The sequence below is a fragment of the Ahaetulla prasina genome, chromosome 13, assembly GCF_028640845.1.
Source record: "Ahaetulla prasina isolate Xishuangbanna chromosome 13, ASM2864084v1, whole genome shotgun sequence".
In the NCBI taxonomy this organism is placed as follows: domain Eukaryota; kingdom Metazoa; phylum Chordata; class Lepidosauria; order Squamata; family Colubridae; genus Ahaetulla; species Ahaetulla prasina.
The window spans coordinates 1,660,834-1,679,807 of record NC_080551.1 but is presented as its reverse complement, the minus strand read 5'-3'; the positions used below and the strand labels follow the sequence as shown (position 1 = coordinate 1,679,807).

At 42.7% G+C, this 18,974-nt stretch overlaps 1 protein-coding gene across 8 annotated transcripts in view; it reads left to right on the top strand.

The window, feature by feature from the left end:
* The window catches only part of FRMD5 (FERM domain containing 5), a 117,168-nt gene that overhangs the window by 73,929 nt on the left and 24,265 nt on the right, over positions 1-18,974 (top strand). For 5 of the 8 annotated variants that reach the window (XM_058155727.1, XM_058155731.1, XM_058155729.1 and 2 more), the window contains exons 2-5: positions 12,497-12,601; positions 16,147-16,189; positions 17,693-17,771; positions 18,665-18,762. In XM_058155727.1, the coding sequence (XP_058011710.1) occupies positions 12,497-12,601; positions 16,147-16,189; positions 17,693-17,771; positions 18,665-18,762 (325 nt within the window). Of the gene's footprint in view, positions 1-12,496; positions 12,602-16,115; positions 16,190-17,692; positions 17,772-18,138; positions 18,192-18,664; positions 18,763-18,974 lie in introns of those variants that run through there. The other 3 variants (XM_058155726.1, XM_058155725.1, XM_058155732.1) reach the window with 2 other exon arrangements.

Here is an 18,974-nt window from a genome sequence, read left to right as displayed (position 1 = left end):
TCTCCCTTTGCCTTAGCTTTGCACCTTGGGAGGAGGAAAGGCATCCAGCCTGGATTAGTCCCGATGTTCAGCCCACAGGTGGAGAGCCGGGCGGATGCTTCCCGGTCCCACTTTTCATAGAGCTGAGCTTGATGGGTGCCACTGCGTCCCCAGGAGGCCCTCAGCACAGGCCATCTGGAGGCTGCAGGTGTGTGTGTTGAGGGCTCTTTTCTTCCAAAAATGCATTGTCGAGAATTCCTCTGTGTTCAGTTCATTATGAATATTTGAATGGTGTTAAGTGGTTTGTTCTGACACAAGCATGTCTCATACTTGTTCTTAATTGTGGCTCATTAAGGCATGTTTGATGTGAAGAATGTTTTGATGTGAAGAGGAGAAAACAGATGGCTCCCCTTGCAGAGGCCTGGGTGGAAGCACAGAAGACAGATCATCTTGAGTTGCTTCATCTGGCTGGAAATTTTTCTTCCCTTCCCTTCCCTTCCCTTCCCCCCCCCAACCTTCTTAAATTGCATTCTTCCATCACTCACTTGTTATTAAGAGATCCTGTCCTGCCTGTTGGTACTAGTCCTACCTCACTGGGCTTCACTTGCTCAGTTTTAGGGAGGATGCAAGCAGGGAGTGACAGGCTGGGTTTTTGCCCAACTGAGGTTTGCCCAAAAGTGTAGGAGAAAAGAGGAAATTTGGCTTCTGCACTGCTGGTTTAGCTGCAGGTAATGGTTGCAGAGCCAACTCCTAACCGTTTTAAAGAGATAAGAGCCTAACTCAGGACTTAAGGAAGAAGTATTTCTCCTCCATAAATCCTCTTCCAGAAGGATTATATAAATATGAGGCTGAAGATTCCGTAATGGAGGAGATTAAAATGTCACTTTCAGCAAAAGGTACAGCAGATCCGTCTTGCAGATGTCGGGTTAGACTGCAGCCTGTGATTACAGTCAAGAAGCCAGCCTCATCCCATTCTCCTTTGAATTTCTGATTGGGTGTGGAATGAAATAAAAACCACACAAACCCTAATGTCCCTTTTTATTCATATCCATGTGTTCATAAGGTGGGTGTCCCATTTAGGAGCCATTACCTACAAGTGACGGCACAAGACAGAAGCTCTCCTAGGCAGCAGAGAACTTTTAATCTCAGCTTTTCAGATTGGTTTTTCTTTCTCATAACCTTTTTTCTTTTTAGTTACTATCTTTGCTCTTAGAGATTCACTTGGATTAAGCAGGAGTTGCTCATACACACAACAGAAGGGGGAAACCAGCATTCTCGGTTTGAATTAAATAGAAATCAAAAGGAGGCTTGGCTTGGCTTGTTAACTTCAGAGCTGTAGATATCCTGGAATGTCCTGAGAGTATTTAAAAGGCAGACAAGAGCCAGAGGTTAAGGATGCCGAGGCCAGGCATGGCCTAGATTTGGCATGACTCCCATCAGCTGTTGAAATCTCTGCAAAGCTGGGTTTGCTCTGGGCCACCTGCTCTCTTTGGGGCTCAGTGGGGAGCTGAGTGCCTGCCGCAGTTGGGTCAGGAGACCTGGGTGGGAGGCAGGGAGAGCGGCTTCCACACAAGGAGATTTCAACCCCTGCTGTCTTGGTTGGCAGAAGTGTTATGAAATACCACAGTGACGCTGTGTATGCCTAGATTAATGAAAAGAAAGACTAGGGGAGACATGATAGCAGTGTTCCAAGATTTGAGGGGCTGCCACAAAGAAGAGGGAGTCAAACTATTCTCCAAAGCACCTGAGGGTAGAACAAGAAGCAATGGGTGGAAATTAATCAAGGAGAGAAGCAACTTAGAACTAAGGAGAAATTTCCTGACAGAACAATCAATAAGTGGAACAACTTGCCTGGAGAAGTTGTAAATGCACCAACACTGGAAATTTTTAAGAAAATGTTGGATAGCCATTTGTCTGAAATGGTGTAGGGTTTCCTGCCTCGGCAGTGGGTTGGACTAGAAGACCTCCAAGGTCCCTTCCAACTCTGTTGTTATGTTATGTTATGTTATGTTATGTTATGTTATGTTATGTTATGTTATGTTATGTTATGTTATGTTATGTTATGTTATGTTATGTTATGTTATGACACCAACCAGCATCTCATTATTTTATGCTTTAATTTTTATAGAGTTCAGTTGTACTCAAAAATATTAATGCAATTCCCTTTGCCAATAAAGCCATCAAGTGAAATTTTATTCAGTCTATATGGAAAAGGAAATGTAGACAATACCAGCGCCTGTTGTCTGCAGAAAATTCTGCAGAGGGTCTTTTAGCCTTGCAAAGACCAAAGACAAATTCCCTGTGTGTCCAAAAAGCTTGGCCAATAAAGAATTCTATTCTATTCTGTTCTGTTCTGTTCTGTTCTGTTCTGTTCTGTTCTGTTCTGTTCTGTTCTGTTCTGTTCTATTCTATTCTATTCTATTCTATTCTATTCTATTGAGAGAAATTATAGTATTTGTAGGTTCAGGGTGATACAACATCAGTACATGGATGGTACCCAATTGTGTATTGCACTCTGGGCAGAAATCTAGTAAAACTTCTAACCAAGTATCTGAAGGCTGCGGAGGGCTAAATGAGTTGAGTTAAAACTGAACCCTAGTGAGATCCAACCTAGAACTAAAGAGAAATGTATGACAGTAAAAACAATTTATCAGTGCAACAGCTTCCAGAATTTGGAGGTGCTTCCTCATTGGATGTTTTCAAGAAGAAACTGGACAGCCATTTGTCTAAAATGGACTAGGGTCTCTTGCTTGAGCAGGAGGTTGGAATAGAAGACTCCAAGGTCCCTTCCAACTAATATTCTAGGAAAGCAGAATTATGCTTGTATAACAAATATGTGGCGCTTGGTTGGTTCGTATGTTAGTTTTCAATGGGTTTTACCCATTGCAAGTCCATGGCTTGAGGGGTCTCTCTCTCCTAGATGGGGGCTTTCTTCTTGGTCAGCAGATAAAGGCCCTTTAGTAATAGTTTATTTTAAATTCTTTTAATTGTATATATTCTGTATTTTATTCTGTCTGTACACCGCCCTGAGTCCTTCGGGAGAAGGGCGGTATAAAAATCTAATAAAATAAATAAATAAATAAATAAGCTGGCAGATGCTTTGCCCAATTTAGGACATGACAGGATATGGATTCTGTTTGCAGCTGGAGGCCGCGTCAAGGCTGGTTCAGGCCTTCACCACTCTGACTCTGGACTGAACTAGTGAACTGAACTATTATTTTCTTTTTTTAGTTTTGCTTTTTAGTTTGTAATGCTTTTTAATAATTATTACATCATGGGGTTAGATAATGATGGTTTTATATTGTTATTGTTTTACTGGATTGTTCTACACTGCCCAGAATCGCTTTTCATGAGAAGGACAGCCATATAAATTTAATTAAACTTCATTTGTAGCAGACTTGGAAACCGGAACTGGTGTAAAGTGGAGCTGCCCACCAAGGGGTGAGTGGGAGCCATTAGGCACACATAAGACTTTGCTTCCCTGGGGGGGGGGGACTTTGGCCGCCCAAAGGTTTCCAAGTCCAGTTCCAACTTCTATAGGCCTCCCAGGACCTTCAGGTTCCTAGTGGCCTCTGCTTGGCCTGTGCTTGGGACCCTCTCCTGGGGGGTGGGGTGAGGCTTCCTTCTAGGGAGCTGCCTCTGGCCTTTTAAAAACTACAGAAGGTCTGCCATTGGTGGAACCCCTCATTAAGCCTCTTTGCGTTTAATTGTTTGCTCTCTCACACACAAGCATCAGTTTATTTGCTATCATTTTTTAGGATTTTTTGTTTGTTTTTCTGGATGTTAACCACTCAGAATTATCTTGACAGTGTTTTTTTTTCTTTTGTCTGCCTTCTAATCAATGTTGACCATCTGGAGAAGTCCCTGCAGTTTTCTTGGCAAAACGTTCAGAAGGGATTTGCCCTGACAAGGAGGGGGCTAACCCCAGGCCACCCACCCGATTTTTCATGCCTAGAACTCCTTGTCTCCTTGTGTCTAGCCTGGTGCCTTAATCACTAGACCACACAGGTTCTTTATCTAGAGTTGGGAGTATGCAAATCAGGTACAAGAAATAAAAAACAAGGAATTCTTATTAAATTAGGCAGATGATGATCAATCAATGTAAGTAAGTTTCCTCCAAAGTTTTGTGGGGGGAATGGAGTGACTGCAAGTTAAAGGCACTAATTTTGGTGATCTAAAGGGGATTAGCCAGGATGTTTGATCACTCCCCTAATGGTTAACACTTTATAGGAAATGCCATTTGAAGTCATTTTCAAGAAAGATTGAACAAACTCTTGTCTAAGATAGTATGTAGTCTTTTGTCTTTGGCAGAGTCGGACTAGAAGACCTCCAAGACTCCTTCTATCCCCGTGATTCTGATTCTCTGGATGCAGAAACAAAATCTTCTACGCTGCAGCTGTGAGCTCAGCAGAAAATGCAGCACAAAACCACTTTCATTGTGTTTTCCCTTGGATCAAATTTTGCTAATACGTATTTGATTTCTGTTGCTGCTGCTTCTGCCACTGGTACCCCACTGTAGAACTGGGATTTGAACTGGGATTTGAATAGAATAGAATAGAATTTTTTATTGGCTAAGTGTGATTGGACACACAGGGAATTTGTCTTGGTGTATATGCTCTCGGTGTACATAAAAGAAAAGATACCTTCATCAAGAATCATAAGGTACAAAACTTAATGATAGTCATAGGCTACAAATAAGCAATCAGGAACCAATCAATATCAATATAAATCATAAGGATACCAGCAACAAAACTAGAGTCATAAGTGGAAGGAGATGGGTGATGGGAACGATGAGAAGATTAATAGTAGTGCAGATTTAGTAAATAGTTTGACAGTGTGGAGGGAATTATTTGTTTAGCAGAGTGAGGGCGTTTGGGGAAAAAACTGTCCTTGTGTCTAATTGTTCTGGTGTGCAGTGCTCTGTAGCATCGTTTTGAGGTAGGAGTTTGGGCGGTGGGAGATACCAAAGTACAAAAATTAGCTTATGATTCTTTCATATATTTTTACATGACTTCCTACACAAAACTATTATGAAACTATAAAATACAAAATTGCATATGAAAGGAAAACGAAAGCAGAAGCCGACCCCCCCCCCATGCATAAAGATGGAGGTCTTCAGCAGATACAAGGGCTTTTTTCAACAACTTGTAAAAGAGGATCTGTCCACTCACCCGCCCCCCGTCACGCTGTGGGCAACTTGAGGCTAGGTGACCCTGGGGACCCAGCTCTAGGACAACCACGGTGGCCTATTAGTATCGGGGTCCTCAGGGCATAGAGACTCTGCTGGGGGTGGGAGGGAGAAAGACGCCAGCAGAAAAGGTCATCCAGGCAGTCAGTAACATTACTGATGTAATGTCCTTGATAAGGCTTGCTTTAAAATAGCTATTTAAATTAAAAATACCTCTCCCTTTTCAAAGTAGTCTGTTCCTTTGTTCAGAAAGTATGATCTGTTTTTGTTGTTACTTTTTGTCCTCCAGTCAGTCTCTACTCTTGGCAACTGCCTGGCCTGGTCCCTGCAGTTTTCTTAGCAAGTTTTACCTGCATCCCAGGCCTGGGAGACCCTCTGTAGCTGAGGTGCTCCCAGATGACCTTGTGCCGAGGCAGGACTGGAACTCGGGGTCTCCCGGTTTTTAGTTAACACTAAACAAAGCAATTCTGTCCTAGTCTTTAGTTTGCATTTTAAAATCTGGATCCTTTCCTTTGAATCATCTTTCTGGAGCATCAGAAAACGGGGGGGGGGGGAGGGGGGCAGCCATGATGGGACTTGCTTGGCATTCACCTTCTGCTGCGGCTGCCTTCAGATTCGGTTGCTTCTGCTAGATTTCTGGACCTGTATTGAGTCAGATCTTTCACTGACAATCTCTAATTCTAGATGCCCCAAAGCCATGGCATTTCAGATCAAATGAAATCAAATCAAAGCTTTATTACGATCCTAGAGCAACTTTTATTTGCATTTGTCTCCACTGAAGTTCATGAATGTTTTGATCTTCCCAGTTGTTTCCCAGTCAGATTTGAGAAGCAGTTTGGCATCCTCAGGTTCCCCCCACCCAAAATATTTATTTAAACCAAAGGGAAAAGCTCTGGGGGCCCCTGTTTCTTCTCTGCTGCCTGAAGTCCAGGGGTTTCCATGGATCCTGGCTCCGCAAGGAGGAAGGGGATGCAGTTTAAGCTGTTGGGCAGTCCAGAGATTTTTTGCTCACAAAGGAGTCCCGGAAAAGTGGAAACAAGAATGTTGCTGCCCTTGAGAATTGCCTCTGAATTTTCTGCTGACGACGCAGCGAGGCTCTTAGGGAGGATGAGGCCCAGTGAGCGAGAATCAGGCTGATGTGGGGTAGGACTCTGCAAAGGCTGAGCTGCACCTACTGTGTGGAGTCTTCTGGCTGCCCTTCTCAGCTGAAGCTGGGGTGTCAGTTGAGAGCTGCTCAACTGCTCTCAATTGGAAGATTTCAGAAAGAAGAAACTGCCATGTTCTCCATATTCTTGGCACGGCTGTTGGGGTCCTTGCAAAACATTGAAGCTGCTTCTGTTTGCAAACAAGGCTGTTCTGGGCGGTGGGGAGGCGAGGGCAGCTGGGCTCTTGAGGGAGGGCGGCCTCACTCTCCAGAGCTGCAGAGTGGAAAGCAGGGCCATTGTCTGCGGACTGCCTAGGTGGGCCTCCTTTCTTTTCTAGCTCCTGTTGGCTCACCAAGAGCCCTTGACTGGCTGCCCAGCAAGGTTCATGGCATGACTGCCCCAATGCAAGCAGGAGGGACCCACCCCATCCCTACTGTTTCACAACAGTCAAGCCAAGAGAGCCTCAGTGCCATAGGGGGCCTAGCATCATGTGTTGGCTCATTAATCTTTCTTCAACTGACAATCAGGGTGGGCTGATTCCCAGGGAGGAAGTTTAGAGCTTTCAGTCCCAAGGCAGGAAGAGAGTGTGTGGTGGAAAGTAGTCTGGATTCCCAGGAGGGAGAGCAGCTTAGATTGGGAGAAAAAGGATGAAGAGAGCTCCTCCCTAATAATTCCCAGTGTTTAATGGGGCAAGGAGTCTGCTTCCGTTTGGCAAAATTTCTGTCTGTAGGTGAGGAACATGAAAGGAACTCAGTGTATCTTTGGCTTTTGGAGCCTGGCAGGGACTTTCAAGGAATGCTGAATAGGTACAGGTAGTCCTGGATGTACGACCTCACGGGATTGGAATTTCAGTCGTACATCAGGACAGTCACAAGATGAGGCACCCATGTGACCAGATCTGATTTTTCAACTGTTTTTAGAGCAGTCGTTAAGCAAGAGTCTGAAGGATTCAGTTGCTTTTTATCACAGTTCGTCGATGTGGGGAGATGTTAGCAGATTCTCAGCCGCAAACATTATCTTGAATGTGAATGTAACTGAAAAGCTTGTTGTTGCTGGCTGCTCCTAGCAGCAGTTTTGGGTGATTTGAGTGGCCCTCAAATGCCCCTCCATCTCAGCTCCTCAGAGTTGCTGCTGGGGAGGTAAGGACCGTGGAGGAGGGAGGCTCTGGGGCTGAGCTGGGCTGGGCGAGCTGCTTACTTGCCAGGAGGGGAAGCAGGAGGGCAGCTATCTTCCCTGGGGGACATCTCTGCCCTGGGGACAAAGTAGGGCAGCTTTGATCCTCATCCAGTCTCTCAGGAGAGCTCAGATTCTTCCCAAAGAAAATGGTGGGTAAGAATCCACAAGGCTGGTTAGGGAATTTTCACTTCAGACCTGTCTGTGGAGATTCTCAGTCATCCAGGTCATGGTTGTCCCAAAGGTTGTTTGAGGGGTTCAAGAGGGGGGAGGAATAGGGGAGGCCACATCATCTCCCCCTTAGGTCCTATCCAGTGGTTGCCTTTGGTTGCCTTTGGTGGCCATGTTCTGCAGAGGTTCTCATGAGGTGCTTCTGGCCAATGTCCTTTCTGCCATGATTGGTGGAAAAATCTACTTTACAAAGAAGAAAACCTCAACCATCCGGAATGGGAGGAGAGAGTCCCATCTCTTTTTTTTTTAAGGGTTTTTTATTTTTTTAAAACAAACATACAAACAATACATCCTAAATCATTCAGTGTTTTATCTGAGTACATATTTTGTGTCTTCTACTCCCTCCTCCATCACTTTCATATTATATTTCTATCATACCTTTATATTTTCATTTAGATTGTTACATCATTCTTCCCAAATTTCTTATGTTTATATTAATCCATCAATTATCTAAATTTTTATATATATATCTTCTCTAACCATTGCTATAATTGCCCCATACTTTCTCTGCTTTCCAATTTTGTGCAAATACAATTCTCGCTGTAGTTACAATATGAATAATCAAATAAGTATTCTCTTTACTATATTTCTCTGGTAAGATACCCAATAGGAATAGTTCAGGTTATAAATCAATATGTTGTTGTAACATTTCCTCTAGCCATGTTCTAATTTTAATCCAGTAGTTCCACGTCCACCACATATGATAATACGATCCTGGTATCTGATAGCGTTTCCAGCATTTAGCTGATTTATCTTTAAAAAATTTTGCCAATTTTTCAGGTGCCATGTGCCATCTATAGAGCATTTTGTATTGGTTTTCTTTATAGGCTGTGGATATGGTTATTTTATAATTTCTTTCCCATATTTGTTGCCATTTGTCTAACTCAATTGTATATCCAAAATTCTTAGCCCATGCATTCATTGTTTATTTTACCTGTTCTTCTTCTAGCTTAATACTCAATAAGTAATTGTATAGTTTTTTAATCATTTTTTCATCTGTTCCTGTAAGTATCTCATCCAGCTCTGTCGTTTCCAAGTAAAAACCATATAGTTTAGCATCTTTTTCATATCACGTTTGTATTTGTAATTGCGTATACCAATCCATTTCAATCCCTTGTTCTTCTATTTCTTGTTTCTTTTTCAATTCTGTTAGTATATCTTTAAGAATAGTCCCCATATTAATAATATTTGGATGTATTAATGCTTCCATTGTAGATAACCATATTGGTATTTTCAAGTAATATTTATCTCTAACATTCTCCCATACTAATAATAATGCATTTCTCACATGGTGTCTTTGAAAATAAATGTGCATCTTATTTTTGCCATACCATAAAAAAGCATGCCATCCCAATTGTCCTTCCAAAGTCTTGTATTTCTTAATTCAATCCATTCTCTCATCCACATCAATTGCCTGATAGTATAGTTCCCAATTAGGTAGTCCAAATCCTTCTCGAAGTCTCGCATCTTGTAACATCCTTATGTTAATTCTTGCTTTTTTCCCTTGCCGTATGAATTTCATTACTGTTTTATTTAATTGTTCAAAATATTTCTTTTCCATTTTTATTGGTATTGTTTGAAATAAAAATAAGAGTCTCAGTAATATATTCATCTTAATTATCACAATAGTGATAACTGTAGATTTTTCCATTTCTCCAAGTCTTTCTCAATTTGATTTTTCAGTTTATAATAATTATCCTCTTTAATCATTACGCATCTTGAAGTTAATTGGATTCCTAAATATTTTACTTTCTTCGCAATTTGAATGTCTAGTTTCTCCATTAAGTCTCTCTTCTGTTTTTCTGTAATATTTTTCACCAATAGTTTTGTCTTTTATTTATTTATTTTGAGTCCTGCCACATCTCCATATTCTTGTATTTGATCTGTTAATTTGGGTCCTGTTATTTGAGGTTCCTCCAAGATAAATACTAAGTCATCTGCGAAGGCTTGTAGTTTATATTCTTCTTTTTTGATTTTAAATCCCTTTATTTCTTCATTTTGTCTTACATTTCTGTTTAATACTTCTAATGTCAATACAAATAATAATGGGGATAAAGGGCATCCTTGTCTTGTTCCTTTCATCATATTAAACTTTTCTGTCGTATCTCCATTCATCATTACCTTTGCTGGCTGTTTGTTATAAATTGTTTTTATCATATTTATAAATCTCCCCCACAAAGTCCATAATTTGTAATTGTTTTATCATAAATTGCCAATTCACATTGTGAAACGCTTTTTGCGCATCCAAGAATATCATTACCATTTGCTTATTTGAGTAATATTCCAGAGTATTCAAAATTGTTCTCATATTATCTCTAATCTGTCTATTAGGTAAAAAACCATTTTGATCCATGTGTATAAATTCACTTAACAACTTTTTAAATCTATTCACCATTAATGCAAATATTTTATAGTCAGTGTTCAACAATGAAATTGGTCTGTAATTTTTAATTTGTTGTAAATCTGTATCTTCTTTAGGTATATGAGTAATATATGCCTCCATCCGTGAGTTTGGTATCTTCGCATTTACTAAGAGTTCATTAAATACTTCCAACATTATATTGCTTAGTGCATCTTGCAGTATCTTATATAGTTCTGCTGGTAATCCATCTGGGTTTTCCCATTCTTCTGTTAATTCCATCATAGTTATTCTTTCTTCTAGTGCTTTTTTATGATTTTCAGGTATTTTAGATATGTCGGATTTTCTTAAATATTGTTCTATCTTTTCTCCAACTATTATCTCTTTTTTTTTTTAGTCTCTCGTAATACTTTTGAACTATTTTTTCTTTTCTTCATTTCTATAACATACCATTCCTTTTTCATCTGTTAATTGGTTGGTTAGTTTTTTCTCCTTCTCTTTTTTCATTTTATATGCCAATCATCTGCCTGGCTAATTTGCATTTTCAAAAAAAAAATTGTTGTAGAAGCTCTTAATTTATTTGCCAAACCCTCTTGTTCAACTAAATTCATTTCATGTTTTTTCAAATCCATTTGTTTTTAATTTTCTTACTTTGTGTATCTTTTTGCAATTCCTTCTTCAGCTTTTTATATTCCTCTTCTAACTTTTTCTGTTTTTGTCTTTTCTTTTTATTGTTTTTCCCCACATATGTCATTGCCAGCTCTCTAATGTATGCTTTCACTGTATCCCATACATTTTGAAGTGATGTATCCTTTTTTTGGTTTATTTTAAAGAAAAAAACCAACTCCTTTTCCAGAAAATTGTTGAAATTCATTTTCCTGTAAAATTATTGAATTCAAAGTCCATCTCGGCCTTTTCTTCTGGCCTTTCCATATAATTATAATCAGATTATAATCTGCCCATGTACTTGTTTCAATATTCACTTCTTGTATATTAACTAGTAAATCTATTGATGTCTATTCTAGACCATGACATATGCCTGTTTGAATAAAAAGTATAATGTTTTTCTTTCAAATATTTTTTTCTCCATGCATCTTATATCCCTAATTCCTCAACCATTGTAAAAAAAGTCTTTGGAAGTATTTTCCTAGGTTTCTTATATATATTTGTTGTTTTATAGTCCAAAACTGTGTCTACCACCGCATTAAAATCATCCATTAGAACAACTAGACACAAGAACAGTTTTTTCCCGAACGCCCTGCTAAACAACTAATTCTCTCAACACTGTCAAACTATTTACTAAATCTGCACTACTATTAATCTTCTCATCGTTCCCATCACCCATCTCCTTACACTTATGACTTTATGATTGTAACTTTGTTGCTTGTATCCTTACAATTTATATTGATATTAATTGTTTCCTGATTCCTATTGCTTAAATGCAAAGATCCCTATGACTATCATTAAGTGTTGTACCTTATGATTCTTGATGAAAGTATCTTTTCTTTTATGTACACTCAGAGCATATGCACCAAGACAAATTCCTTGTGTTTCCAATCATACTGGCCAATAAAAAATTCTATTCTATTTTATTCTTCATTATGCAAATATTTTCATACTCTAATTCTAATATTTTTCTGTGTAGTCTTCCATAAAATTCTTCTTGGTTCTCATTTGGTGCATATATCACTATAAACAGCATTTGTTTATTGTTCATTGTTACCTCACCCATAAGTTATCCTCCCTTCTTCATCCGCAAAAATTTGCTTAGGTTCTAGTTTTTTCCTTATATATAACACTACACCTCTCTTACTTTGGTCTATCAACGAAGTAAATAGTATTCCCAATTTTGAGTGTTCTAGTAGTTTTTTATGTTGTTTCCTGGTGTGAACTTCTTGCAAGCATATCATATCATATAATAATATAAGGTGGAAAACTGGAAAAAGCAAGAGAGACTAAAGACCAATAAGAAACTGTAAAGGAGAAAGAAGACATAACAAAAGGAAGAACACAAGAGCAGGAAGAGAGAGCAATAAGAGAAGGAGTGAGGGCAAAGGAGGTAAAAGAACACAGAGAGACAAGATTGACAAAGACTACCAACAAGTAAACATGGAAGAAGAAATAAAAGCAATATCAATAAATGTAAATGGACTAAATTCCGTGACCAAAAGAAATAGAACTCTAAATAAATTAAACAGACTAAAGATAGAGTCAGTCCCTTTTTCTGATGCCTTGCTATGTTGGGTGGGGGGGACGTGTGTTACCTTTGGGAAAGTTGTGTCTGCTGCTGCAGCTGCTGCGTTGTCTGGGTCCATCCCTAGAAGGAGCTCCTTCCTTCAGACATCCCTCCTGCTCCAGGCTCCCAGCCAGCCTGCCTGCTTCTGACTGCTGCCCTTACTGACTCCAGCCCTTGTTTTGCAGAGAGATGCCAAAGGCCAGTTCCTCTTTGACCTGCTGTGCCATCACTTAAACCTCCTGGAGAAGGATTACTTTGGGATCCGCTTTGTTGACCCCGACAAGCAGAGGGTGAGTCCCGGCTTGATGCTTTTGGTCAGGTGAGCCCCTTCCCTGTGCCCGGCCTCCAAGCCAGCAAAGATGTTGCAGATGGAGGGTCTCCTGCTTGGTGGGGCTTCAGCTGCGGTTCCTGCATTCTTCCAGAGGGGGAGAAGACAGAAGAAGAGTTGTCCCACCCACTTAAAATACTGGCATTACTCCCCCCCCAACCCCGATGGTCAAAAAGCCTCCCATTGATTTCACTACACAGCAAATTTGTTTGCAGCATCTTTGCTTGCTTGTTATCTCCCATCTTGGGTTTATACCTGACCACTCTTTGAGGTCAGAGAGGCCCCCATTGGCCCTGTATGCCTTGAATGAGATACCCAGAGACTCCAATAGCAAGAGCACTTAGACTTATATACCGCTTCATAATGCTTTTACAGCCCTCTCTAAGCGGTTTACTGAATCAGTCTATTACCCCCAACCATCTGGACCCTCATTTTACCCACCTCGGAAGATTGGAAGGCCGAGTCAACCTTGAGCCTGGTGAGATTCGAACTGCGAAATTGCAGGCAGCTGGCAGGCAGCAGAAATAGCCTGCAGTACTGCACTCTAACCACTGTGCCACCGAGGCCCAAGTTAGTAGTTATTGTATGGTTATGCGTGCATAGAGTATATTTTAAATTAATCTGATTTAATTGCAAATTAAATGACATTCTATCTCTTCTCAGTGCTTTCTGGAGCACTGTTCAGACTGGAAAAATTGAATCTCCCACTCCCATTGTTCTGGGAAGCGGAGCAATAGACTTAGGGCATGCCCCCCCCCCTTTTTCCTTGCTCTCTGCTAAAGTGCTGGGAGTCAAAAGAAGGGAGCCAGGCAGAGCCTGAGCCTGCCTTGTCCTGGCAGGAGCTGCTTTGATCAGGTGCCCCTGGGGATCTCTCATTGCCCCTTCCTGGATTTGTCTCTCAGCTCCTGGATCGGAGTAAGCAAAGACCTTGGGAAGCTGCCCCTGGGTGCCCCGGAGAGCAGGTGGCCAAAAGCAAACTCCTGCCCTGCCCAGTCCATCCCTCCTTTGGTTTCCACAAGGCCAGGGGTCCTGCCTTCATCCTGGGGGGTGGATGCGAAGAGATTGTGCTGCCTAAGCGGACAGTCACAGCTCCTCCAATAACAGCAGTCAAACCTGTAAGAAGAGTGAAGATGGAACAGACATCTGAGAGCTATCATAATTGCCCCAAAGCTATATACCATGATTACCCTAAGAGGCATATACATATATATATATAGAAATTCTGGTGACTATTAATAGTAAAATTATAAAAATGATTAGGTAAATATAGTGTAGGATATAGATAAAATCATATAACAAAATAATGATAGTTTATAAATTCTACTTTGGATGCATTATGCAAAGATCTAGTTCTCTGGGGAAGTCTCTAATGCTGGGAAAAAAGAAGAAAAGAGAAGGGGGGCCCAGCAGCTGGGTGGGGGGCTGGCTCAGTTACAGCAGCTGTGGGTGCATTGTGGGAAGACCTGAAGGACCAGCTTAGGGTTACCTTCACAAGATGACAGGTAATCAGTCAACAGGAATGGTCCTTACCTGATCCATGGGCTTATGATATTCTGCACCTTCCTAAATTAAGAAGAGTGTATAATCTTAGAGTAAGGAGCAGAGGGCCAGTTTGGGACTAATGGGGAAATAAAAGGCTTTGCAACATCTCTGTCCAATGCAGACGATCAGTAGAAGTGGCCTGCTAAGCAATGTCCAAGGGCAGAGAAGGGGCTGTGTGTGTGTGTGCGCTTAACCTGGAACAAAGAGCAGCCTTTCTCGCTCTCTGAAACTGCTCGGGATAGAAGCTCTGCTGCCCATGAAGACCCTCCACTATACAGCACTTTCAGTGTAGATGGGATTTATAGCAGTGCGATTCAAGGCTCTTGGTGGCCCACAATATCGTGATAGGAAACAGTGCCAGGTAGCCTCCGTAGAGAAGAATCGGCATGGTCAAGCTGTCAAAATCAAAGAACAGCACACACACACAACCCACAAGAAAAACTCATGGCACTGCTTCGTCCTCCAAAACTCTCTTCAACGAATCCCCATTTTAAAAGTTTATGAAAGGCCAAAAAAAGTCAACCAAAGGAAGCTGTGGTGCCCTCCAGCCACTTTGGGCCCAGCATCAGCATTTGCTGCTGGCGTAGAATTGCCTGCCTGACGAGACGAGGGGGGGGGAGAAATCCCCAAGGATGCCAATTGCACCACCCAGACTGCTGAGAGATTCCTGAGCGGGGAATTTCACCCAGAGGCTGCGAGCCCAGAGGCAGCCTTGCCCTCCTCGGGCACAGCACCTGCTCCAAGGGGACCCAGAGTGCAGTTGTTAGGAAGTTGGACACCCTGGAGCTGCATTATCAACAAAAGGGCCCAGCCTTGGGATGCTGCAGGCTGGCCAGAAAAAAACACCCCCTTGGGATCCCAAGGATCTAAGAAAGGGACTGTCCTATGCTGAGCTTCTGAGCTTCTGGGGCAAAATAGGCAGATGTGAAAAAAACCATCCCAAATGTTGAAACTCGTCACTTGCTTGATTGGGTGCCCAGTGATTTACAGCCACAAATCTTGCTTGCATTGCGAAGATCAGGATTCTAGTCTTTTGAAAACAAGTTACCCCAAATATCTCTGCAAGTTCTCTATACAGCTCCTGCTCAGCCACAACCACTTTGTACCTAGCACAATTTTATAACTGAAGTCAGGTTTTGGGGGAAGGGGGCAGGGGTGAAATGCTCACAGTTCGGACCGGCTCGTGCGATCCAGTAGCGATGGCGGCGGCTGGTTTGGAGGACTGGTAGCAAAAATTCCTGGCCCCGCCCCCCTGCCTCTGCTGAGCCGCACCATCAGCAGAGGGTTTTTTTTACTTTTAAAAGCCGGCTTTTCTTCAGCCGAAACATGCCTTTAAAAGTAAAAAAAAACCTTTGAGGATCTCGCATGTTTTCTACAAGTAAGAGTAGAGATTCTAAGGCACTTACATGATTACTGATGAACACATGGCTTTTTTTCCAGCCCGAAAGCCCCAGTTTCACTTTCAGCCAGACAGAATCAATTGCTTAGCTAATCTATTTCCTCAGTGATCAACTAATGCTGGCTGGCTTTGTTGGTTGAGGAACTCTGGGAATTGAAGTCCACAATAAAATAAAATAAAATAAAATAAAATAATAAAATAAAATATTTGTGCAGCTTTCTGAGATTTGGTGTGTTTCTGTAGTGTTTCACTCTAACTACACAAACACACAAAATCTCAGAAAGTTGTATGTGGCATTTTGTGTGTGTGTGTGAGTTGTGTTGTGTGTGTGTAAAGTGTGAAAGTTGGTTTTTGGTACCTCTTATTGTTTTTTATACTTTGTTAATTATTTATATTATTTATTGTTATTGGCCACGCCCACCCAGTCATCTGACCACCAATTAAGCCATGCCCACAGAACGGGTAGGGAAAAATTTTAGATTTCACCCCGGGAGGGGGGAGCAGAAAGACAATGCAGCCACCCTCTCTTTGCCAGCTTTTGAATCTCTCTCTTTTCTTCGCTTCAGCACTGGCTGGAATTCACAAAGTCTATTGTGAAGCAAATGCGATGTAAGTATTTATCTTCATGATCTCTTCAGTGGGCTGGCATGCCTCTACCTTGGCAATGTGTGAGGGTCTGGATCTCTGAAGGGGGAGGTGGTGGGATGGGCTACAGCAGGGGTCTGCAAACTTGGCTCTTTTAAGACTTCTGGACTTCAACTCCCAGAGCCAGCTTTGCTGGCTGAGGAACTCTGGGAGTTGAAGTCCACAAGTCTTAAAAGAGCCAAGTTTGCAGACCCCTGGACTACAGTGAAGCAGCAGTTTCCAAAGAGGGAGGAAGTACATGCTGAGCAGGTGGGGAGGAGACGAGGCAGTCCAGAGTTGGTTAGGAGTCAGAGGAAGATAATTAAGATAGCCACTCCCTAAAAATCTCCCAGAGACTATCCATTAGGGTTAGAGTACTCTAGCTTTAGTCTGGCAAGATTTTGTCTATATAGTGCAAGCAAATAAACTTTGGCTGGATTGTGTTATGTTGTTCTTGGGCTACACCTGACATCAATCTTGCCAGACTCTTCCTCCCTCCAAACGAGAGAACTCAAGCATGACCACAATCCACAAGGAACACGGATAACTCTGTAGCAGTTAGCAAAGGTCTTACTCCAGCGCCAGCAGCAGATGGACGCACAGGTCAGCACTTCATAAGCCACAACGATGCAGTTGTTGCAGCAGGTCAGGCAAAATGTCCAGTAGCTGTAGCCACGCTGACAACAGCAGTACAGCCCGTCCTTGGGCGCTCCCAGGGCAGCTGGATGAAGGAGTGCGGAGGGGACATGGACCAATTAACCTTCCTTACTCAGTGCGAGATGCTCACAGACAGGAGAGCCAACTGACTTTAATAAAAAAGTGAGCTTTTTATTAAGCTTGTTGAAGAGGTTAGCAGCAAAATGGGCCATTCCATTGATGGAAGGCAATGACCTGATACCGGCAAGTATCAGAACTTCCTCAGGAGATTTAGAGGCCATTTTGGTGATCTCATTCAGAGGGTCACAGCCAGTGGCAAGGTTTGGAAACTTCACTGTAGGGCATCACACAACAGGAGATGTGACGCCTTCTTGCTTCTACTCTGCAGGTGGGGGTGGGGGACTATGCTGGTTATGGGGGATCTCCCACTCACATATCTGAACCTCTGTGAATATGGTGCATTAGTGGTCTTGTGCTTAACTAGAGGAATCTGGTTCCTCTCCTTGTTCTTGACTTGATGGGATCCACTGAGCTGAGAGAAGTGCTGACTTCTCCAAATGGATCCTAGCTGGATTTGTAGCTGAGCTACAAATAAGACCTGTGTCTGTTCCTAGACATGACTTCCTTCCTCTTGTCACATTATATTCTCTAGTTTTTGATGAGCAGTTTTCAATTTTTCCTTTACAAGATACAAATCCTTTTTTTTGTTCTGGATGAAGTTGACTTTTGCTAAGCCAGATTGGAGATGCACCAGGAGGGTAAAGGTTCCCCTGGGGCTGATAGATTCCTGTAGACTCCCCAGCCCATCTGAGATCTTTTTCTCTTCTGCAGCTCAGCCCCCATTCACCCTGTGCTTCCGAGTGAAGTTCTACCCCACCGACCCAGCTGCTCTGAAAGAGGAGATCACCAGGTAAGGCAGGGAGGGGCCTTGACCCACTTTGGGCTGCCCATAGGAAAAGCTGCTTGGGGTGGGGGCGAGAGCCTGAGAGCACTGGAGGCGCTTGGCTTTGCCTGTTGCTCTGATACCTCAATGGGGCATGAGAGAAAGGAGGAAGAGATGACAGCAAGGACACTTAAAAGGAAAAGAAACTGGATATTACTTTCCAGCAGGGCTCCCTTTAGGGATGTGCTTTGCCAGCAACACATTCCAGGGAGGGTCAGGATCTGCTTCTGAGCTTCCTGCTGGAAACGATGGGGGTTGACTTATTTATAGAGGAAAAAGGAGATCCATTAGAACTTTGGAACAGATTAGGTGGTCAATCTCCCCTTTCTACTAGATACTGGTTGGGCTGTCTTCTCAAGGGCTGCTGAGATGGCGTCAGAAGCAGAGGTAGTGGATCTTCCATTTTTACAGCTGTCAGATGGGCTGTACTTAGCCCATCCCTTAGTGGCATCCCTAGATGATGTGCCCATTCCAGGTTTTCCCCCACTCCTTATCTTCCCCTCGTGTGGTCTTCTGCTGTCTTCAATCCAACTATCCCAGCCCAGTGATTGCAATAGTGTTAAGAAGAGCAGCGTTTAGCTGTACATATGAAAGGGCTGGAATCGGGTTCAGAGGCGTGGAAAAGCTCTCCTCTGCATTGGCTCCCTGGCAGGGATCGGGGTGGTGGTAGTGTCAGAAACGGCCTTCCTTGCCTGGACATTTTGGAACAGAGCCCTCTTCGGATCCATCTGGGAGGGAGAAACCTGGTGAGGACCGGCCACTGGAAGAGGCCCAGAAAGGATTTAGGAAAGCCCCGAGTGGTTCTGCAGAAGGTGCAGGAAGGAAGGCACTCATCCCTCTCGCTCTGGTTCCCCTGACAGGTATCTCGTCTTCTTGCAGATCAAACGAGATCTGTATCACGGGCGCCTCCTGTGCAAGACCTCGGATGCTGCTCTGCTGGCCGCCTACATCCTCCAAGGTAGGGAGGGCTTCAGAAGGAGACCTTTGGGAGGGGGAGCACCAAGGCTTCCTTGCAAGTTGCCCCCCAGCAGCACAGCTAAGCTGGGCTGCCTTTAAGCCGTTTTGGGTGGGGGAGCTCTTCAGTGGACTTTTACTTGTACCTCGACCCAGTTTTTTCCATCGCTCCAATCGTTTTCTTCCCAGAGAAAATAGTTTAAGGAGGAGAAGGGT